This window comes from Chlorocebus sabaeus, chromosome 7, assembly GCF_047675955.1.
Source record: "Chlorocebus sabaeus isolate Y175 chromosome 7, mChlSab1.0.hap1, whole genome shotgun sequence".
Classification (NCBI taxonomy): Eukaryota; Metazoa; Chordata; class Mammalia; order Primates; family Cercopithecidae; genus Chlorocebus; species Chlorocebus sabaeus.
This window is the reverse complement of record NC_132910.1, coordinates 120,282,204-120,306,452: the sequence shown is the minus strand read 5'-3', so window position 1 is coordinate 120,306,452 and position 24,249 is coordinate 120,282,204. Positions and strand designations below refer to the sequence as shown.

Below are 24,249 nucleotides of genomic sequence, written 5' to 3'. Positions count from 1 at the left end.
CACAGAGAAAACAATCAGGGATGGCTACATAACCATTCAGAAGGTTGTATTTTCCCCTTACTAACAACCCAGGGCAACTAAACAACGTACAGCAGTATTTAAAGGACAAACGAGAACCAGTTTAAGCTAGAGGACCGCCCAGCCGCATGCAAAACATACCAACAGAGAATTCACAGCAAGGGGATGGCATTACCTCTTTTATGTAATTCCCTCAGGGGAATATTGTCTCCTCCCCCGTCATAAGGCAAATAAGGGTCGGAAGAAGCATCCATAATTAGAATTTTTAAAAAGAAGAAAAAGAAAAAGAAAAGCTTGCTAGCTTAAAAAGAAAGTGGCATTTCTTCCATCCCTGCTGCAGCAAGCAAGGGAGATGCCATGTTTGATGAGGTTAGAACTGTAGTTCGACTCGCTGAAGCGACTGGGTTCTTCCACAGTGGATGATGTCATCAAAGGGAAATTATTGCAGCCTGGTTGCTAGTGGCTACAATCTAGCAAGGCTTAGAGGCGGAACAGCCTTCTTAATCAGGTCCTGCTACGTATGACGATGACTAAGCTCCAAGTATAACACACAAAACTGGTTTGAGAATTTTAAAGCACTCACAATACAGCTTCTGTAGCATCAGTGGTAACGACAGTAAAACAATAGAAACATTATTTCTTTTGGTTTTAAGATAAATATAAAGGGGAAAAAGTAATACAGAGATGTAAAAAGGAAATTCTGAATGCAGACAATGTCCTTTTTCATTTCTAATGTAAAAAAATGAGAGCAGCACTCTAGTAAGTTTGTGTGCTTTTACGAGAGAATGTACCAGTTTTATACAGTAATGTCATGTGAGTCATAGCCATAAAAAAACTACAATATGCCAAAGGTTTCTCAAGAAACTTGGTTCTAAGTATATGAAAAATAAAAAATAGTCTACAATACGCAGCAGCCTTTCACTGAGGATTTAAAAACTGAATAACTGAAGAGCTGAATAGTGTTTTATCCCACTCACCAATCTCCTCCAGCAGCTTCTTGTTTCCTTTCTTGAAGGAACTAGCTAGTAAGACATCGTAGCTTTTGAGGAGAAAGAAAACTTATCAACATACTAAGTAATTTTACTATTGTGTGTGCGTAAACTACGCAAAAAAGGTTTACTAAGCAGAAGACTTTCCTATCTTTACTAGCTTCCTATTTTTCTTATCTCATAAGGGTTTTGTGTTTTTGAAATAACTTTTAGCAAAATGTGTCTCAACTTTTCTAGAAATTGTTATAAAATTCAGAAATTGTTTCTTTAATAGAAATTTTTGTGAATTTTAGTTATTTGGGGTCTTTTTAAAAAACTGTATAAGTTAAATCAAGTTTTTGTATTTTAAATCTCAGATAAACAGAGCTTCTTATAAAATCTCACCTGGAATTTGGGAGACAGGGTTCCGGGAAAGGAATATAGACTAGAATTACTGCCACAGGAATATTCTATCTTATCCTGATTCTAGCTATTAAAATTTATGATAGGATAGTAGGTGATTTTTTCTTTATTTTCTGTATTTTTCAAATTTTCTTGGCAATTTTTTCTTCTATGCTCCTTCCTGCACACTGAGTCAATAATTTTTTAAAACAAGGAAAGCTCTGACAAGGCTAACTGTACTAAATTAGCTCAATGTAAATTTGACAGTTTGTGGTTCTTTTTTTTGTATGTTCTACCACCATATAATTTTTCTAAATATTTAATTACATGGAGTTGATAAAGGGTTTTGTTTTTATACCATTCATGTTCTTATACGTCTTTATATAAAAAATCAAAATCTATCCACAAGATTTCCTGGTAATTGTAGGCACTCTCTTAACTTGTTTTTCCTGATCTACAACTTGATCATAAAATGAAAATGATAGCACTCACTGAAGGGTCAAATCCTCCCGGTAAAATAAATATTGACAATGCCTCATATGTAAAAGTTTTGTAGCCATATTTGAATTATTTTTTAAAGATAAACAATTGTGTGTATATATAATATATAATCTATATAATTATATCTGTATAGAATTAAGTTTAGAATAAGACACATCAAGCCCTTAGCAATTGTTATCACTGAGACATAAGGTAGAGAGGTTGGGGGGTACATTCAGTGTTTATATAATTCCACACTGTTTAAACAAATACATTACTTCTGTAATAATAAATCTAAAAATATGTAAAACTTCAGAAGTAAACACTTCTCTTGTGATCATGGAGTCCACAGCTGCCACCTTCTTAAAGTAGAAGTATCAGTACACAGGTTAAGTCCAATCACAATTTAGAAAAGCATAAGGTAGACTGGAAGGTGTGGCAAAAGAGGACTTTGACACGTAAGAGGACTTTGACAGAGACTTTTTATTACCACATTAACAAACTGAATTACAATCAGGGTGGAGCCCAGGTAGAGAGAGAGCAGAAGACAAATTCAAGAATTCCTAGGCACAGCTCTGGAGCAGGATGGAATTCTAAAGAACCAAAGTCACAAGTAGCACACATGAAGGCATCAAAATTCAAAAGGAGAATTTATTTTTACTTTCTAATGCACCCTCGATTGTAATCTCAACTTGATGTGGAAATCTGGATAAATCACCACCTCTCTGGGATTTCTCTGTATCTACAAACCAGGAAGGCAGAATAGATGACAATAATATTTTAAGAGTCCTACCTTTAAGCCCCTTATAACAGTAATGATTTGAGAAATCTACAATATTAGAAGTAAATTTTAAAACAATAAAAATAAATTTTAAACAACTTTTTTGCCTTTAGATCTACCAACTTATAGAAAATACAGGAGCAGAGAAACATGTCAAATTATAGTTCAAAAATGTAATCAGGAACAAACCAAACTAGGAAACAAATGACCTGTTTTCTTCGACAAATGCAATTTAGTAAGGAAAAAGGTAGAGAGGGAAAACTATAGAATTTTTTTAAAAAGACTTAAAAGATAATAATACAATTTTTTTACAATTGGGGAAATGGGAAACACAAGATATTTGATTTTAAGGTGTTATTCATATTTTAAAATAATGACCTTTAAAAGAATCTTAATCTTTTAGAAATACACAATACATATGTATATCTACCTATATAAATGACACAATGTTTCAGATTTATTACAACATAATTGAGGGAGTAGAAATGAAACAAATTGGTTATGAATTGACAATTATTTAAAGTAAGTGACCAGGATGAAAAGGTACACAATATTCTTCTCCATATGTTTCAATGTTTTAGAATTTATTCCATAATGAAAAGATTTTTTATTTGTATTTATTATTTTAGAGACAGGGTCTCACTCCAACGTCCAGGCTGGAGTACAGTGGCATGATCATAGCTCACTGAAGCTTTGACCTCTTAGTTCAAGCTATCCTCTCGCCTCAGCCTCCCCGATAGCTGGGAATACACACGTGTGTGCCACCATGCCTGGCTAATTTTTTAATTTCTTTTTTTGTAGAGACAGGTCTTACAACTTGTCCAGGCCCACCCAACACTGTCCACTGCACCAAGCCAAAAAGATTTTTAAAAGAATGCTTACAAATAAAATCACTTACATGAGATAAACATTAATTAATAGAAGTACGTTAAAAACTGTAGTTTGCAATCCATCAATATAGTTGTAATATGGTTTGAATCCGTATCCTCACCCAAATCTCATGTTGAATTGTAATCCCCAATGTTGGAGGCAGGGCCTGGAGGGAGGTGACTGGATCATGGGGTGAAGCCTACATGAAAGGTTTAGCACCATTCCCTTGGTGCTATCTCACTATAAAATACTCCTGATATCTGGTTCTTTAAAAGGGTTTAGCACCTCCCTCACTGCCCTCCTTGCTCCTGCTCTGGCCATGTAAGAGATGCTAGCTTCTCCTTCACCTTTTGCCACGAATGTAAGTTTCCGGAGGCCTCCCCAGAAGACACTATGCTTTCTGTACAGCGTGCAGAACTATGAATCAATTAAATCTCTTTTCTTTATAAATTACCCAGTCTCCAGTACTTCTTTATAGCATCATGAGAAGGGACTAATACAGGCTGCTTTAAGTTTACATTTGGACACACTATGTGGCACTAAACCTTAACTTGCATTGTCAGTCATTCTCCCTATCAAAATGCATCAGAGAAAAAAAAAAAAAAGATACAGCAAAGCTTTCCCGGGGGGACAATCAATAAACTACACAATTAGTTGTAAAGTTACTGAAGCCTTAAAGAAAGAAGAGGTGGAAATTCTTAAAACTGACAAGCCAGAAAATAAACTGAAAAAAAAAATGGTTTTATAATATTCATACCTCATAAATATAAGAAGTTTTAGTTTCCAATATAGCTATCTGGTTACCCAAATAACATATCACAGGAATAAAAATATGAAGAGTTTGCTTTCACAGATATCACACAATTGGCCCAGGCATGGTGGCTCATGCCTGTAATCCAAGCACTCTGGAGGCTGAGGCAGGAGGCTCACTTGAATCCAGGAGTTCAAGACCAGACTCGGCAACATAGGGAGATTCCCGTCTCTACAAAAAATTTTTAAAAATTAGCTGGACATAGTGGCACATGCCTGCGGTCCCAGCTACTCAGGAGGCTAAAGTGGGAGGATCACTTGGGTTCTGGAGGTCAAGGCTGCAGTGAGTCATGATTGCACTACTGCACTTCAGCCTGGGCAATACAGCAAGACCCCATCTTAGAAACAAAAACAAAAAATATCAAACAATTATCAATTTTTCAAAATCAGAACCAAAAACAGTAAACATGTTTTAATGCCTAAATAAGTCCTTTTGAAGGAATTTCTCAAATATAATCAGGCATGAACATAAGCTAATACAAAGACTAAGCAAAAAAAGATTTTAAGAGTTCTAAATTTTAGAAATATTTAAATCCAAATATGCCACTATTTACATTAAGGGTAACCAAACTAAATGCTCCAATTAGAAAACAAATGCTACCTAACTGGATTTGAAAGTTCAACAATATAGTTACAAGAGTTTTAACAAAACACACAGATGCAGAAAAACTGAAAGTAAAGAGGATAAAAACAGTATAGTATGCAAACTCTAATCCAAAGAATATTGGGAGTTATATTAATATCAAAGTAGATTGTAAGATAAAAAACTATAATTAGAAATAGAGTTATTTAAAAAATAAGAGTGGTTCAATTCACCAGGAAGATATAACCTAATAACCTAAGATCAAAGTATATAAAGCAAAATTGACAGAATGACAAGAAGCAGTAGATAAATGTGCAAACAGAGTGAAAATTTTTTAACACATCACTTATCAAATACTTAACAGAAACAAGGAGAATAAGCAGTAAAGAAACAGATTATTTTAACAGATTAACAAACTTTACCTAATGAACATGGAGAGAACATCATAACCAAAAACTTCACATTATGTACTATTATAGCATACATGGAACATGTACAAAAGTTGACTTTTTTTCTGGGCCACAATGCAAGTTGCAAAAAATTTCAGCACCCTGAAATTACATAATGCATATTCTTGGACCGCAATAATGTTATAAATAATTAAAAACAGCCAGAAATTCCTCACATGTTGGAAATTATAAACTGCACTTCTAAATAACCTATAGCCCAAAGTAGACATCATTATAAAAGTTAAAAATTATTTTTAAATAGTGGTAATAAAAAAGGCATAAGGCATAGAATTAAAACAGTATCTGAAAAAAAATTTACAGCTTTAAATGCACTTAAAGGAAAAGGCAGCTTAACTGAGGAGCTAACTATCCAGTTCAAGAAATTAGATACAAAAAAAAAACATCAAAATAAACTCAAAGAAAGTAGAAGGAAATAAGATCAGAAACTAATGAAACAGAAAAGAAATACATAATAGAAAAGAACAGCAAAGGCAAACCAATTCATTGGAAAAACTAATGACTGATAAATCTACAGTGACACAGATTGCAGGGGAGGGCAAGGGGAGAGAAAGAAGAACAAGAGGGGGGAAGAAGGGAAAGGAGGAGGGAAGGGAAGGAGGGAGTAGGAGAAAGGAAAGGAGACGGAGAAGAAGAATTGGGAAAAAGAGAAGGAAAAGACACATAACCACCATTAGTATGAAAAACCAATAGTACAAAATGAGGAGTCTAGAAATAGACCCTCCTATATATAATGAGCCCTTCATATACATCAGAGGTGGCACCGTACAAGAGTGGGTAAAAAACTGTTTTCTAGTAATTGATGCTGGGACAACTGGCTATCTGATATGGTTTGGTTGTTCTGTCCCCTCCAAATGTCATGTTGAAATGTGATTTCCAATGTTAGAAGTGGGCTTAGTGGGAGGTGTTTGGGTCATGGAGGTGGACCCTTCATGAATGGCTTGGTGCCCTCACCATGGTAATGAGTGAGCTCTTGCTCTGTTAGTGAGTTCACAACAAAGCTGGTTGTTTAAAGGAGCCTGGCATCTCTCTCATGCTACCCCTCTCACCATGTGACACGCCTGCTTCTACTTCAGCTTCTATCATGATCGGAAGCTTCCTGAGGCCCTCACCAGAAGCAAATGCCAGCACTATGCTTCCTATATAGCCTTCATGACCTCTTTTCTTTTTTTTTTTTTTTTTTTTTTTGAGATGGAGTCTAACTCTGTCACCCAGCCTGGAGTGCAGTGGCATGATCTGGGCTCACTGCAACCTCCGCCCTCCGTGTTCAAGCAGTTCTCCTGCCGCAGCCTCCTGAGTAGCTGGGATTACAGGCACCCACCACCATGCCTGACTAATTTTTTGTATTTTTAGTGGAGACGGGGTTTCATCATGTTGGCCAGGGTGGTTTCGAACTCTTGACCTCAAGTGATTCACCCACTTGGGCCTCCCAAAGTGCAGGGATTACAGGCTTGAGCCACAGGGCCCAGCCAACCTCTTTTCTTTATAAATTGTCCGGCCTCAAGCATTCCTTTACAGCAATGCAAAACAGACTCACACACTGTCTATATGGGAAAAAAAATGAATACACTCTAACACATAAACACACACACATAGAAATCACTCGGATGACTATAGAACTAAATGTAAAAGGCAAAGCTCTTACAAAATAATATAGAAAAATGTCTTCATAACCTCAGGATAGGGACGTTTTTTAAAATGAAGACACAAAAAGCCTTGGCCATAAAGCAAAAGATTAACACATAGGACCACATTACAACTAAGAATATCTGTTCATAATTTGTCCATTAGAAGAGTGAAATGCACTCCACAGAAGATATCTGTAACACATTTGCCCAACAAAAAGTTTGTGTCTAGAAAATAAAGAACTTCTACAAATCTGTAACATACATACTCCAAAAGAAAAATGAGCAAATGACCCGAATCGGTACTTTGAAAAGGATTTCCAAATAGACATGAAAAGATGCTAAATCTCTTTGACTACAAAGAAAATGTAAATTAAAACCATAATCAAAATCCATACATAGCACACTGACAAAATTAAAAGTGTGACAATATCAAGTGGTTACTGAATGTGAAGCAATGGAAGCTCACATACATTCTTGGTCTGAATGTATACTGAAACACTACTATGGGAAACAGGACCTATGACCCAACAAGTTCACATCCAGGACAAATAAAATTTGTGCCCCTAAAGACCTAAGTACCACACAAGTACATGCACAATATTCAAAGTAGCATTGTTGGTAACCACCAAAACCTGTTAGGAGCTTAAAGATTCATCAAAAGTAAAATTAATAGGCAAACTGTAGTAAATTCATTTTTTTAAAATGATATATAATAGTTTAGAGCAACCACACAGCTACTACCTGCAACATGCATGATTCTTGAAACCCACATTGTGTGAAACCAAGAAACAAAGGCACATATACTATATGATTCCATTTTCTTAACTTTCAAAAACAGGCAATGCTAAATTATATACTTCTTTTCTCAACATACCATTTCTGGCTTGAATAAATTATATTCTTAAGGATGCATACTTAGGTGAGCAAACCATAAAGTAAAGCAATAAACTGATTAGACAAAGAGAAAATAGTATTTACCTTCAGAGGGAAAGGAAGGGTTGTGATTAGGAACATATGCAGGAGGCTTCTGGAATATGGTTATGCTTTATTTTCTTAACCTGGGTGGGCTACAAAGATGCTTGCTTTGTAATAACTCATTAAACTACACAATTATGTTTTATGCATTTTCTGATGTGTTATGTCACAATTCAAAAGTCTTTAAGTTAAAAACGTACCCTAAGTATCTCTAATTCTATTAATATCTAATGTGGATTTCTTTTCTTTCCCTACCTAAACTTTTCTAGTTTAATCTTATTTACAGTCTCAATCAGTTGTAGGTAACAAATTTCGTAAGCATCTAAACTGACTTTAATGTGTTCTAAGGTGCTGCTTTTTCCAAGGAATTTCCTCTGTATTTCAGAACTGTGTAAAATAGGTCCATAGACTTCCTATGATTTTATGTATAATCAATGCTCTGTATCCAGGGGTTCCACATCTGTGGTTTCCACATATGTGGATTCAACCAACTATGGCTTGAAAATATTTGGGAAAAAAATGGATGGTTGTTCTGTACTGAACATAAACAGGCTTCTTTTTCTTGTCATGATTCCCTGAGCAATACAGCAGCACAACTATTTACACAACATTTACATTTTATCAGGTATTATAAGTAATCTACAGACAATTTAAAGCATATAAGAGGATGTATGTAGGTGATATGTAAACACAATGTCATTTTATATAGGGGACTTGAAAATACATGCATTTTGGTACCTAAGGGGCTCCTGGAGCCAAACTCTCACAAATACCGAGAAATGACTGTATTTACTTCGGCTTATGATTTTACAGGTTTAGCACATAACTCCTTCAGCCCTTTTCAACTGAAATTCTTAACCAGAACCACAATACAAAACATGAAACTTGAAAATTTTCTCAATTCTCCCAAGGACAATTCGTAGGTAATATTCTACATGCACAGAAGAAAAGTTAATTTGTCCCATCATGACATTAGGGTGAGAAAGAGAGAGTGAAGAGGTAGTCATTTTAGGTAACTTTCTTTGAAAGTTTTTTAAGAAGAAAAGTGCAATGACAATAATTAAGGTGGTAACTGCAGTATAAACCATCAGTTTCTGTATATTATAAAATTAAGCTCACTTCTTTCCAATGACCTTTGTGATGATAACTATCCAGTACTTGATTGACTTTCCACTGGCATCTTAGGCTAATTTTATCAAGGCACCAGTTTATTATTAATACCAACTACTTTCCTAGTTCATTAGTAACATCCTGAATTACAGCATTTCATAAACTTAGTATGAGTTTGTCTTCCCTAAATGCATTACCTAACTCTTAAATAAACACACAAATTTGGGCAGTCTCCTACTCCCTCATATAAGTATAATAGATTAACTAGGTTGCTCTGGCTGAAGCAGTTTGGAGACACAGGTGCAGAATGTTTACAAAGCAGTTGGCAACAGAAGGTGAAGTGTCAAATGTATTAAGAACATGACCCTGCTTAGAATAAATAACAGATGAACTTTAGAATTATTTATTTCTAAAAATAATTTTGAGTAGAGCATTTAAAAGAGCTTTGACCTTTTCCCAACAGACATTAAATGGTAGCAGTGTTTGTTAACTTCATTTAAGAATTTCTTATAAAAACTCTACCAAAGATTTGCAATGTAACCATTCTATACTTTCTAAACTGGCTTAAGAATTTATGTTGTCAAATTTGACTTTAGTGTCAAATGTCTCACTCATTAGAATACTACCAATGTTACTGGAAAATGCCAGATAAAACAATAAAACTAAAATCAACTTGTCATCTACTGAAGACAATATGCGCAAATATAACCTTTGAAACTGTAGCAAAGCCAAATTCTTCTGAGAATACTTTTCTTGGAGCTATACCACAACTTTATACTGTTGGAAATTTTTCTGTGCTTATAAATCTACATACGAGAATACCACGTTTCCTAAAACACCTTTCTTGGATTTATTAATGTTTTCTACCAGCAGTTAATATCAAAGAGCTTCATTATTCTTATTCACAGAAAGAACCAACGCCAACTGTTTTATCAGCACTCAGACTTTACCTTTAGGAACAATTCCACCACTCATTGTTTGTTTGTTTGTTTGTTTGTTTGATTGATAGGGTCTCACTCTGTCACCCAGGCTGGATGCAGTCCAGTGGCATGATCATGGCTCACTGCAGCCTTGACTTCCCAGACTCCAGTAACTGTCACGTCGCAGCCTCCCAAGTAGCTGGGACTACAGCTGGGCACCACCATGCTCCAGCTAATTATTGTATTTTTTGTAGAGACAAGGCCTTGCCATGTTGCCCAGACCAGTCTCAAGCTCTTGGGCTCAAGCAATCTGCCTGCTACGGCCTCCCAAAGTGCTGGGATTACAGGCATGAGCCACCGCGCCCAGCCTTCCACCACTAATTTTCAAAACATCATATTCACTACACATTAACAGATGTTTTATTTCTGTGAACTGAAAATACATTTGTGTATCTGATTATGATGCAACCATTAAAAATGATTTAAAATAAGCTCTTGCACCATAAGGCAGTGTTTCATATATTAAAAATCTTCTGCCTTATAAATGGCACTACCAACTGCATGTGCTAGAAATACAGAACATTTGTCCTTATACTCCCTCATTCTACATCAAAACAATCAGTATAGTTGGCTGATTTTACTCCTAAATCTATTTTGAATCTCTCTACTCTCTATCACTACCTATAGCCCTAGACACTATAATTTCTTTTCTGAACTATGATATTTACCTCCACACACTCACCACCTAACAATCCATTTGCCCACATGGCTTCTGAATGATCTTTTAAAATTACAAGGATCTTATGACTCCCTTGATTCAAAAATCTTCAGTGGTTTCCCACCACTCTTGGGGAAAAGTGCCAAAAACTTTACATGTATTATTTAGACCTTGCTTAACTACCTCTTCAGCCTCAGTCCCTCCCTTTCTAGTTATCATTCTCTACACTCCAACCATTTTACCTCTAATGCTCCAAGCTCCTTCCCTCTGCCTGCAACTGCACCTGTACAAGCTCCTAGCACCTCCAATGCCCTGCTTCCTTCTTTCACATGCCTAACTTGCATTCATTTTTCAGTTCTCATCTTAAATAATATATATTCAATTTTGATTTCCCCACATGTTCTCAGAGTCATCCTTTTTTTTTTTTTTTTTTTTTTTTTAGATATTCTCATTTTATCACCCAGGCTGGAATGCAGTGGCACCATCTCAGCTTTACTGCAACCTCTGCCTCCTGGATTCAAGCGATTCTTGTGCCTCAGCCTCCCGAGTAACTGGGATTACAGGCGTGCACCGCCACACCTGGCTAGTTTTTGTATTTTTAGTAGAGACAGGGTTTAGCCATGTTGCCTGGGCTGGTCTCAAACTCCTGGCTTCAAGTGATCCATCTGCCTCAGCCTCTCAAAGTGCTGGGATTATAGACATGAGCCACTGTGCCTGGCTGACATTCACACTTCTTTACAGCCCTTACGATATCACAGTTGTACCTTTTATTGTGAGATTGTTTAATAGTACTCTCTATCACTAGAGTATAAGCTCCATAAGAGAAGGAGACATCATTCTTCTTCACTGCTCTATCCTTAGCACCTACCAAGATGTCTGGTCCACAAAGGAGTCTAATAATTATTTGCTGAAGGAAATACACATAGAATTCAGTCTAGAAAAAAACATATTCCAATAATCAGTTATCTCTGGGTGGTAGGATTACAGGTAGTTTTCATTTTCTACCTTATGTTTTTCATCATTTACATTTTCTACAATAAGCACATTTTGCTTTTATTACTTAAAAGTTAACTCTTTCCAACCCATTTTTAAAAATAAACTTCATTTTGGAATAATTTTAGATTTACAAAAGTTGCAAAGACAGTACAGAGATGTCCCAAAATACCTCTCATTCATAGTTTCCCCAGCTGTTAACACATTACATTTCCATGATACCTTTGTCAAAACTAAGAAACTGACATTTGTATATTATTATTAAGTAAACTCCAGACTTTACATAGATTTCAGCACCTTTTCCATGAGTGTCCTCTTTCTATTCCAGGTCCCAATACAGGATCCACACTGCATTTAGCTATCTTGTCTCCCTAAATTCCTTTGGTCTTAGTTTTTCAGTCTTTCCTAGTTTTCATGATTTTGACTAGTCAGGTATCCTGTAAAATGTCATCCAGTCTAAGCTCATCAGTTGCTTTTCTTGTGATTAGACTAGGATTATGGGTCTTTGGAAAGACTATCACAAAGGTGACATGCTCTTCTTGTCACATATCAAGTGTACATGATATCTATGATATATCACTGGTGATATTAATGTTCACTATTTGGCTAAGATAGTGTTTTCCAGGTTTTTCCCTACTCTATTCTTTGGAAGTAAGTCAGTAAGTCTAGCCACCCTCAAGGGAGGTAGGAATTACGCTTCTCCTCCATAGAATGGAATGGGTACATAAATTATTTGATGGGAGATTTGTCTCTTTTACCTCATATTTATTCAATCCTTTATATCAACTTATATCCTTTATATCATATATATGGGATTATTTTATACTTTGAGTTATAATTCACGCTACATTATTTTTGTTGCTCAAATTATTCCAGCTTTGACACTTGGGAGCTTTTTCAGGTAACTTCCTGTGTTCCTTTGATGTGCCCCCATCCTTTTGTTTTATGAGTACTTCTTCACTCCTGGTACTACAAGACACTCTGGCCACATTTTGTATTTCTACTCTCTGAGTCCTAGACTCTGCCATTCCTCCTAGGCAATCCAAGTCATTACTAAGATCTAAAGTTAACCATTCAAGATTTTTTTTTTTATTGAGATGCGGTCTTGCTCCGTCACCCAGGCTGGAGTGCAGTGGCAGATCTTGGCTAACCTTGACCTCCCCAGGCTCAAGTGATCTTCCCATCTCAGCCTCCTGCATATTGAGGACTACAAGCAAGCACCACTACGTCCAGCTAATTTTTCTATTTTTTTGTAGAGACAGGGTTTCGCCATATTGCCCAGGCTGGTCTCGAATTCCTGGGATCAAGAGATACACCCACCTCAGCCTCCCAAAGTGTTGGCATTACAAGTGTGAGTCACCACATCCAGCCAACCATATAAGATTTTTATGAACCCGGGATAATCTATATGAATGTCATGATGTAAGTGATCTGTTTGATAGCTGCAGAAAGTATAGTAAGTTTAAACTTCGGGCACCCAGGCCAAAATTATCATAAAGGACTCTCATTTTTAATATTAAATAGCAACACTTCCATCATTTCTTCTACAATATTCTTTTATTTTGTTTCCAAAACTAATCTGAGTCAAGTAGGTAGAACTGATATGTTTCCCTTCATTTTTTAGATGAGAAAATCTAAAAGGGTGTGATGATACTGACTAATGCCAGGCAGGTAGCCATTTTCCTCTGTGGTTCTCTCCTGGCTTTCTAGTCTATCCCCATTTCCTTCTGGATTGCACTACCATTTTGGTGGACCCTTATGCAATCCAGTTTAACAATACAGATAAGTGGCTTATATCCTGCTACTCTACTGAATAACCCACCAGTTTAGTGTCCAGCTAAACCAAACTTTATATAACTGTATTAGTTTAATAATTAAAAAGTTCTGGGTGCTGTGGCTCACGCCTGTAATCCCAGCATGTTGGGAGGCCGAAGGGCACAGATCACTTGAGGTCAAGAATTCGAGACCAGCCTGGCCAACATAGTGAAACCCGTCTCTACTGAAAAAAAAAAAAGTATAAAAAATTAGCTGGGCACGGTGTCACATGCCTGTAGTCCCAGCTACTCAGGAGGCTGAGGCATGAGAATCACTTCAACACTCCAACTGGGAGGCGGAGGTTGTAGTGAGCCAAAGTAGCACCAGGGCACTCTAGCCTAAACAACAGAGCGAGACTCTGTCTCAAAAATAATAATTAAAAAGGAAAAAAGACTCCTAAAAGGTATAAGATATGAGCAGCAAATATGTTAAATAGATGACTTTTACAAAGAAGTAAACTCTTAACGAGCTCCTACCCTATGCAAGCCAATGTATTAGACATTTGTAAGAAGGAAGGATAAAACAAACAGTATATATGGCTTCCCATTATATATGAATATCCCTTCCCCACAAAATTTGGAAATAGAAAAAAATAAGAATGCTCATCAAGAGTTGAACTATGTAATCAAAACGTAATGGATCAGCTCTAAACAGAACTATGTACATAGGAAAATAAATTACAAACTAACAGAAATTACTAGGATAATTTTACCGAAAAAAAAAAAGTGTTGCTCAATTTAGGAGGAGGGCAGGCTATAAACAAGTAAGACAAATAGAGATAAAGTCAAGAATGCAAGCACAATAGAAGCAACACCCAGTTTACTACATACAAGGGGCCCTTAACTTTAACTGAGGAGTAAGGTAAGGCTTACTAAAGGGACTGAGGGCTAATTTAAGAAGCAAACTATAAGTAGTACTTTAGTACTACTTGGTACTGGAATACTATTAGTATTCTAGACAAAGGACCATGTATAAAGACCTGGAAAAATGACAGCCAGGCACAAGCTCAAAACTAACATTTGGGCAATAGTACAACAGAAGGCCCAATTACCATATAGACAAAATATTTAGTTACACATCAAGTTTAAACTGTTAATATGTTCTATTCTATACGCAATATACCTCAGAATGACCTGGAAGTTTAAATTCAGTTTTATAATTCTGCAGCCAAATTGCTGACAATTTGGAAAATACTAAAAATATAAAGAATAATTATAAATCTCCAAATTCCATCATGAAGAAAAAAGCACATTATTTTGGTGTATTTTCCTCCAATGTTTTTTCTGTGTGTGTATATAATATTGAAGAGAATTGGGAAATCATATATGCAGATTTTAACCTTTTTATATAAACACTTCACTCTTAAAGTTTTTAATACAATATAACAAGTCACCTTATTCATGTACCCAGTGTGCATTTGGCAGGTAGCTTATGTTAGAATTCTCAAAGTGTGGTCAAGTATGGTCGAGAGACCCCAAAAATCTTTCTCAGGGGTCCATGAGGTTAAAAACACCACTTTCAATGATACTAAGCTATCCCTGTCAGTTTCCTATTGCTATTGTAACACACTGCCATAAACTTAGTTGCTTAAAACAACACACATTTACTTTCTTATAGTTCTGGAGACCAGAAGTCTAAGATCAAGGTGTCAGCAGGGCAGTGTTCCTTTTGGAGGCTTCAGGGGAGAATCTGTTTCCTTGCCTTTTCTAGCTTCCAAAGGCCACTTTCATTCCTTGGATTACTCTCACATAACCTTCACAGAAAAATTCTCATGCCTTTTTCTCACATCACTTCTTGTTTCCATTACCATGTCTGCTACCACTGACTCTGATCCTCCTGCCTCCCTCTTTTAAGGACCCTTGTGATTACATCAGAGATACCCAGATAATCTAGGATAATCACTCCATCTCTAGATATTTAATCACAAAGTCCATTTTACCATGTAAGGTAACATATTTACAGGCTTCAGGAATTCAGGTGTGGGGTCATTATTAAGCAGACCATAACATTCTTTGTCTTGTTCATTGTATTGGCCTTTCATTTATAGTACAAAAGCAATAGTAAGGAAGACAGCCTGATATCTACCATAAATCAAAACAAACAGTGGCACCAAAATTTACTAGAAGGTGTTGTATTGGGCAGGCATGGTGGCTCACACCTGTAATCCCAACACTTTGGGAGGCTGAAGCAGGCAGATCACTTGAGATCAGGAGTTCAAGACTAGCCTGGCCAACATGGTGAAGCCCCATTTCTACTAAAAAGACAAAAATTAGCCAGGCGTGGTGGTGCACACCTGTAATCCCAGCTACTTGGGAGGCCAAAGCATGAGAATTGCTTGAACCAGGGAGGTGGAGGTTGCAGTGAGCCAAGATCATGCCACTGCACTCCGCCTGGGCAACAGAGCCAGACTCTGTCTCAAAAAAAAAAAGAAAAAAAAGCAGTTGTTATATTTTTCACCACCATTAATTTGCAGAAAACAAAAGCCTGTTTCACTTCCAAATGTTCTTGATAAAACGGTAAGTATTCATTTTACTAAATCACAACTCTTGAGTGTACATCTTTTTAATATTCTGTGTAACAAACTAGAAAGAATGAACAGAACACTTTCACTCATACTGTTGTACAATGGCTCCATCTTAAAGAAAAGCATGTGTGGAATATTTGAGTTGTGAGCCAAATGTTTTTCATGGTACACCACCTTTTTTTGAAAGAAAAGCTGACACACTCACTTTAGTTATTTAGGCTAAAGATTTTGCCAGATATTTTCTCAACCTGTCTCTTCAAGTAAAACAACTGACAGTATATTGTTGCCAATAAAAAAATTAGAACTCTCAAGCAAAAACCAAATTTTGGAAAACTTGTATTCATCACTGTGAGCCACAAAGCTTCCCAACACTTTGGAAGGCCGAGGTGGGAGGATCACTTTAGCCCAGGAGTTTGACATCAGCCTGGGCAACATAGTGAGATACCCCATTTCTACAAAAAAATTAAAAATTAGCTGGGTGTGTTGGTACATGCCTATAGTCCCAGCTACTTGGGAGGCTGAGGTGAGAGGATCACTTGAGTCCACAGAGGTTGAGGCTGCAGTGAGCCATGATCATGCCACTGCACTCCAGCCTGGATGATAGAATGAGACCCTGAATTAAAAAATATATATATATACTTTGAGGCCAGGGGCAGTGGCGCACGCCTGTAATCCCAGCACTTTGGGAGGCCAAGGCGGGAGGATCACCCCTGAGGTCAGGAGTTTAAGACCAGCTTGACTAACATGGTGAAACCCCATCTCTACTAAATACAAAAAATTAGTCAGGCATGATGGCACATGCCTGTAATTCCAGCTACTTGGGAGACTGAGGCAGGAGAATCACTTGGAACCCAAGAGGCAGAGGTTGCAGTGAGCAGAGATCACACCATTGCACTCCAGCTTGGGCAACAAGAGCAAAAATCTGTCTCAAAAAAAAAAAAAAATTTTGAATGAAGACTCCTGACTTTGCCCCCGGGCATAGCCTTTACTTTTCATTAAGAGGACTTCTGGTGGCTTCTATTCAGTCTTACATTCAGCTGGGCTGTGTTCTATTGCTAAAGAAAAACTAGCTAAATGTAAATAATACAATCTTTTATAATATAGCTCTGTTATAATTCTAAAATCACTGTTATCTAATATATATCAAACCTCAGGAAAAATATACATTGATGACATCCTGAAACTGTCTATACAGTACATCTATTCAAAGATACTCTAAAATACACCTATGAATCCTGCCAGAACATCACAAATAATCAATGTTTATACTATACAATAATGGTGTCTTTGTGGAATCTTGTGATTCAAGTAGGAGATATTGAAGAATGTTAATAATAAAAGCCCCGTTAGGCCGGGCGCAGTGGCTCACACTTGTAATCCCAGCACTTTGAAAGGCCGAGGCAGGTAGATTGCTTGAGCCCAGGAGTTGGAGACCAGCCTGGGCAACAAGGAGAAACCCCATCTCTACAAACACAATACAAAACAATTAGCCAGTTGTGGTGGTGCACACCTGAAGTCCCAGCTACACAGGAGGCTGAGGTGGGAGGATGGCTTGAGCCCGGGAGGGCAGAGTTTGCAATGAGCTGAGATTGTGCCACTGCGTATGACAGAGTCAGACCCCTGTCTGGAAAGAGAGCCTGGGCAACAGAGCCAGACCCCATCTCAAAACAAAAAACAAAAAAAGAGCTGTGAAACTTTACTGCTTACTCCAAACATATTCCTAAAAATCACTGTTTCATTCACTAGATAGTAACCACTTCATAATGTCACTTGGAAATTTATCTTAATATTAGTAATAGGGTGTCGGCTGAACAATTGGTTAGGTTTTTGTTTTATAAACACTTTGAATCATTTAACTAAACAGGTTCTTTTATTTACTTGCTGCTACAAAGTTTAAAGGCAAATTTGTAGTCTCCCCTTAAAATGTATATTGGTAAATCAGGCGTGGTGGATCACGCTTATAATCCCACCACTTTGGGAGGCTGCGGCAGGAGGACAGCTTGAGGCCAGGAGTTTGAGACCAGCCTGGTCAACATAGTGAGATCCCATCTCTACGAAACATATTTTAAAGTTAAAAAATAATAATAAATTTAAAAATGTATATTGGTAACTTTTATTGGTCTCATATCTACATTTTAGATCACCTCAAGTTGTTTTCCCTTTGCTTCATCTGTGTCAAATATTTATGCAAATGATTGAATTCCGTTTATCCTTTTAAGTTGCTTTATATCCTTTTCTGGAATGAAGTAGATTACTAGTATATTTCTCACCATAAGTAAATTTCTATTATGGTTTTACCTAATGAGATCTAAAACCCTAGTTAATATGAATCCGCCTCTTAGAGACAGCTAGTTTCATGCTGATGCCATGTTTCTGCATTCACAGGAGAAAGGGCTGGACCCTGCATTTGTGTTATGTACCCTCACTCTAGGAGGTGTCTTGACACTAAGAGATGGCCACTCAGCTTCTGGCATTATCACTCTGCATCTACTTTGCCAACCTTCTTCTTTTGAAATGTCTTGTGTAGGTAGTAGTTATGAATATACCACTCAGAAGAATATGAGATGAATAAACTTACAAATATTTTGAATAAAGTTCAATCTAACAATAGATATTTGAATGAAAATACTGGAATCTCTTGTAATAGCTCAGAAGGTAGCTTAAGTTTTAGCAGGGTAGGATCACAACACGTTGACCAGGACAATCCACCTCTGAGCCTCGTCTACTATGTGGTTTCTGAGTTCTGAAGCTCAGAATGTTACATATATGGGAAGCAGAATACAATAATCTATGGATTTCTCTGGATTCCATTCCCAGTTACCACATGCCCCAAGATTTCCAATAAATCAGAAAATCTCACATTTGCATTTTAGTATTTCCAAAGGTTTTATTATTATTATTATTTTTAGAGACCTGGTTTCACTATGTTGCCTAGGCCAGAGTGCAAGGGCTATTTACAGGTGCGATCATAGCACCCGACGGCCTTGAATACCTGGGCTCAAGCAATCCTCTTGTCTCAGCCTCCCAAGCAGCTGGGACTGCAGGTACCCAGCTTCCAAGGCTGTTTTTATTTTTAGTTTTTAAAGTTATGTATAGATAGGAAATCAAACACTTAGGAGTGAGCCCTCTCAACTCTTACTCCTCTCACATCTCCCTCTCAGTCTATACATAATCAGAAACCTGGGAGAGGCCCCTGATGTTGTCAAGTAAACATCTCAGATGTGATAAAAAAGGATACAGGGGCCTAAATTTTAAACTTACTAGCATATTCACGTTATCAACATAAATTAACTACTGAAAGTTAATTTGCTTAAACATGTGGCTGATTACAGTTTTTACCCCATCAGTCAATCTCAATAACTTCTCTTACTTCAAGTGAAGATAGTACTATTATAAGAATAATTGTAAAGCTGCACTCATGAACAGTCATGTGCTTCATTTTCAGTGAGTCAAGAGCCATATGGTTCTCTTTAATGAATACAACGCTGGCAACAAAATCTTGGGTCTCCTTTCCTGTTACTTGCGATAAAAAATTTTTGCATTTTCCATGGAATCTGAATTACTGACCAAACTGACTCATTCAAATTAGATATACCTAATATAAACACATTTCAGGCCTAATTTTTCAGCTTTCTGCTAGCTTAAATTTCTGACTGATACCACTAGTCATCATTATTCAGAATAACTTCTATTTTTTAGTCACAGTGTACTCTAGATTGTTTAGCACTCACTCTGAGCAGACTGATTACATTTTTGAGATTATTAAGTACACAGTTACTTTCAAAGCAAGAGCTATGCGACAGATATCTACTGAAGTCAGCAGATTCCAAAGCAGTTTATCTCTGACAAGCTAAATCCTAATCCAGATGTCATATTTGAGTTCTAGAGCTACAGCTTTTCATTAATACTAGCAGAAATGTTACTGATATCTCATTTGAACATGAACATAAAAGAATGCTGCTTATGTTGGGGGTACAGAGCCTAACATATCCAAAGGGGAAGTAATCTAGAAGAAAACAGAAATGGCTACTATTTAGTGAGTCCTTACCATAAGCCAGTCACACTTTAAGGATTCTATATGCATTATTTATCTGTTAAGATCTCTACATGCATTTAATTCTCAGAGCAATCATTTAAAGAGTTTATCACTTAGGAGTTTATTACTATGTTGTACATGGGAATAAACTGAAGTATAAAGAGGCTATGTGACTTGCCAAAAGTTACAGAGAGAGTAACTGACAGAACCAGGATGTAAATTCAGGTCACCAACTTGAAAGCCACTGAACATCACGGATTTTCATTCAACACATATTCAAAAAAACACTATCAGTACCTTCTGGTAATTGTTATTTTTTGGTATGCTAAAAAGATACGGAGTCATGAAGAATTACTGCTTGACTTACTAACTACTCTGATACTCCCCAGATATTGAGCAGAAACAGAAATAAGCTTTTTCCTCTGACACCTGCTTTAACCCATAGTGGGAGACCTAATGTGAGGCTCCAACTTCTTCCAAGACAATCCCCTTCCTGCTACTGTTAACAGAATATCAGCTATGTTGAAAGAAAGAATATTCACTGAATATCAGCTATGTTGAAAGAAAGAATATTCACTGTCTTCAAAAAGGACATTCACGGTTTCACATATATAATACTTATCCCTATTGCTGGATGTTCATGCATTATCTTCCCTCTACGACAACCTTCCCAATTCTAAAGGGATATCAAAATGATATCTTTATTTGGTGAGATGTAACATTTGGAATCTGTACCACCGAATTTAAAACTCACACAGTTATTTTTGACTGTTACTCCACAACTTATACCTTCAACTCACTAACTTTGAGGACAGAGTCTTTATATAAACTACCAATACACTGGGTACAGTGGCTCATGCCTGTAATCCCAGCACTTTGGGAGGCCAAGGCAAGAGGATCATTCGAGCCTAAAAGTTCAAAACCAGCCTGGGCAACATAGTGAGACCCCATCGCTACAAAAAATTTTAAAAATTAGCTGGGTCTGGTGGTGTGCAACTGTGGTCCTACTCAGAAGGCTGAGGCGCAAATATCTCTTGAGCCCACGAGGTAAAGGCTGTAGTTAGCCACCATCGTGCCACCGCACTCCAGACTAGGCAAAAGAGCGAGACTGTCTCCAAAACAAGAAAAGAAAACACCAGGCCGGGCGCGGTGACTCAAGCCTGTAATCCCAGCACTTTGGGAGGCCGAGACGGGCGGATCACGAGGTCAGGAGATCGAGACCATCCTGGCTAACACGGTGAAACCCCGTCTCTACTAAAAAATACAAAAAACTAGCCGGGCGCGGTGGCGGGCGCCTGTAGTCCCAACTACTCGGGAGGCTGAGGCAGGAGAATGGCGTGAACCCGGGAGGCGGAGCTTGCAGTGAGCTGAGATCCGGCCACTGCACTCCAGCCTGGGCGGCAGAGCGAGACTCCGTCTCAAAAAAAAAAATAAATAAAAAAAAAAAAAAAAAAAAAAAAAAGAAAAGAAAACACCAATGGTTGCCTACGCTATAATCATTCCAACTTTATACTTGTTAATTGGGCCTTCCTCTTGTTTGCATGTTAAAGTGCCTAATTTCAGAGAAGGAATCATAATTGTCCTAACCAATCAGTAATCTCATTCCCCTCAGCCAGTTATCGATCTTGGGGTGGGCACGTGACCCAATTATGGCTGGTGACACAAAAGGAAGTCTATTGATAAGGTTCTAGAAAAATTATCCTCCCTGATAAAAGAGCAACATAAGTAGATCCTTTTTGTGCCCTTGCCCCATCCTTACTGCTTGGCACTCTCTCCTATTGAATACCATGAGTAAAGACATCACCAGCACTTGACGGCAATGGGAAGATGGAAGGAGTCAGTTCATCCTATGGCTTCCTACTTCCTGGAGTTAATTTTCTGCCTCACATAAACGGCTAAAGAGCTATTTAAACACAGAAAAAATGGGTATGCTATTAATTTCACCTAATGTTTCAAATGATGAATATATGTATTTTTCTTGTTTATAATTTTGTCATTAAAATTAGAAAAAAAAATCTGTGATGAAGAGAGCAAATGACCAATAACAGCAAAATACTGTATTTTAAACCAGTAAATATCCAAGGGAGCTAGAACTTGAAGTGTCAATATTCTGAAAAGAAGTGAAACAAAAGAAGGTAAAACCCAATAGTCTCAACCATTTTTATTCTTGAGCTATTTCCTGTTGAGAAAATGGTGAGGAAGCAGAAAGGGGTAAAAAGAGGTAAAGTATTCTGAAGTCCCCGCATTTTCCATAAAGTGGTAAAAGTACTAATGCCTAGAACTAATAAATCAAAGATACATGTAATAATCTCTAGGGTAGCCTACTAAACAAAAAATAAGATATAACAAGGTATTGAAGGTAATAGAAATAACGAGAGAGGAAAGAACAGACGTGACAAACAGAAAACAAATAGAGGATGGTCTGAAACCAAACATATTGGGGATTATGTTAAATGCAAACAGACTATAAACCAATAAAAGACAAAAGCAAATTTAAAAAACAAAACTCATATATATGCTGGGCATTGGCATATGGATAAAATAAGACAAATATTTCAATGTAACACAGTAGAAAATGTAGAAAAAGATCTACAAAAATATAGTCACTTGATACATAACAAAGATGTCACTGTAGTACATTGAAAAAAGGAAAGTTTTTTCCAATAAATGGTGCGGGGCCAACCAGTTTTTCATATGGGAAAAAAAATGAATCTGAACTCTTAACCCACATCATATTTTAAAAATTAACTGCAGGTAGATAAATATAAATGTGAATGACACAAAAATAAAACTTCCAGAACAAAACAGGAGAATATCTTTGTGACGTTGAGGTATGGGAAGACTTGTAAAACAGAACACAAAAAAACACTAAGAAGAAAGGAAAAGAAAAAAGTTTTTTTGTTGTTGTTGTTGGTGGTGTGTGTTTGTTTTTTGAGACGGGGTTTTGCTCTGGTGCCTAGCAGGAGTGCAGTGGTGCAATCAAAGCTAATTTTTTTTTCTTTTGCATTTTTATTGTAGAGACAGAGTCTCGCGTTGTTGCCCAGGTTGGTCTCAAACTCCTGGCCTCAAGCGATCCTCCAGCCTCAGCCTTCCAAAGTGCTGGGATTGCAGGCATACGTGACTGAGACCGGCTTAGAATAAAGAAAAAGATTAGTTGGATTTCATTAGAATTGATGATATCTTCACCATAAGATTCCTTTAAGAGAGTAAAAAAACATACAACAGAATGAGAGAGATAACAGCAATACTGAACATGTAGCTGAAAAAGGATTCATAATCAGAATGCATCATGAACTCCTATAAAACAGGGAAAAGGACTGAATAGGTGCTTTAAAAGAGGCAGTCCAAAAAGCTGATCAACACACAAAAAGGCATTTAAACTCATAAATCATCAAGCAAACATAAATGGAACCAAAATGAGAGACTACTGCAACCACACTAGAATAGTCAAATTTTTAAAAACTGGTATCATGTATAGGTGAAGATGTGGAGTAACTAGAACTATCACACATTGCTAGTAGAAATGTACATGCTATATCCACTTTGGTAATATCTTTGAATAGGGTAATTGACAAATAAAAAAAAGAAAAGGAAGTCTCTCTGACAGTATCTGACAACACTGAGATATACATATTCTATGATCCAAGCATTCCATTCTGTGATATGTATCATACAGAACTGTGTACACACACATGAAACACATGCACATGAAAATTCACAGTGGCACTGTTAGCAACAGCCAAAATCTGGAAAAAAAAAAAAAAAAACAAAAAACAACCAAATAATGAAATATCAATGTAGAATAACTAAATAAATTGAAGTATGTTTACACAATGGGACATTACACCAACAATGAAAATAAGTTAACTATTGCTATACACAACAATATAGACAATTTCAAAACGTAAGTAAAAGCCACAGACGTGAAACAGTATACAGTATGAATTCCATGTATATAAAGTTTAAATGCTTACGAAACTAATCTAGATAGAAATCAAAATAATATTGAAACTGAAGGTGGAACAAGGATGGATTCTGAAACTACTGGTAATGTTTTATTTCTTGATTGAGGAGTTATATAATAAATGTTCACTTTGCAGAAATTCTTCAATTTCCACACTATGATTTGATGATGTACACCTCTCTGTATT

The 24,249-nt window shown here is 36.8% G+C and overlaps 1 protein-coding gene across 4 annotated transcripts in view; it reads right to left on the bottom strand.

Annotated features, from left to right (window-relative positions):
* CLCN3 (chloride voltage-gated channel 3) overlaps positions 1–24,249 on the bottom strand; it is a 102,432-nt gene that overhangs the window by 62,096 nt on the left and 16,087 nt on the right. For 2 of the 4 annotated variants that reach the window (XM_008000248.3, XM_008000245.3), the window contains exon 1: positions 194–396. The exons of the other annotated variants lie outside the window; for them this stretch is intronic. In XM_008000248.3, coding sequence (XP_007998439.1) covers positions 194–272 — 79 coding nt within the window. In that variant the 5' untranslated portion in view covers positions 273–396. Of the gene's footprint in view, positions 1–193; positions 397–24,249 lie in introns of those variants that run through there. 4 annotated transcript variants of the gene reach the window in all.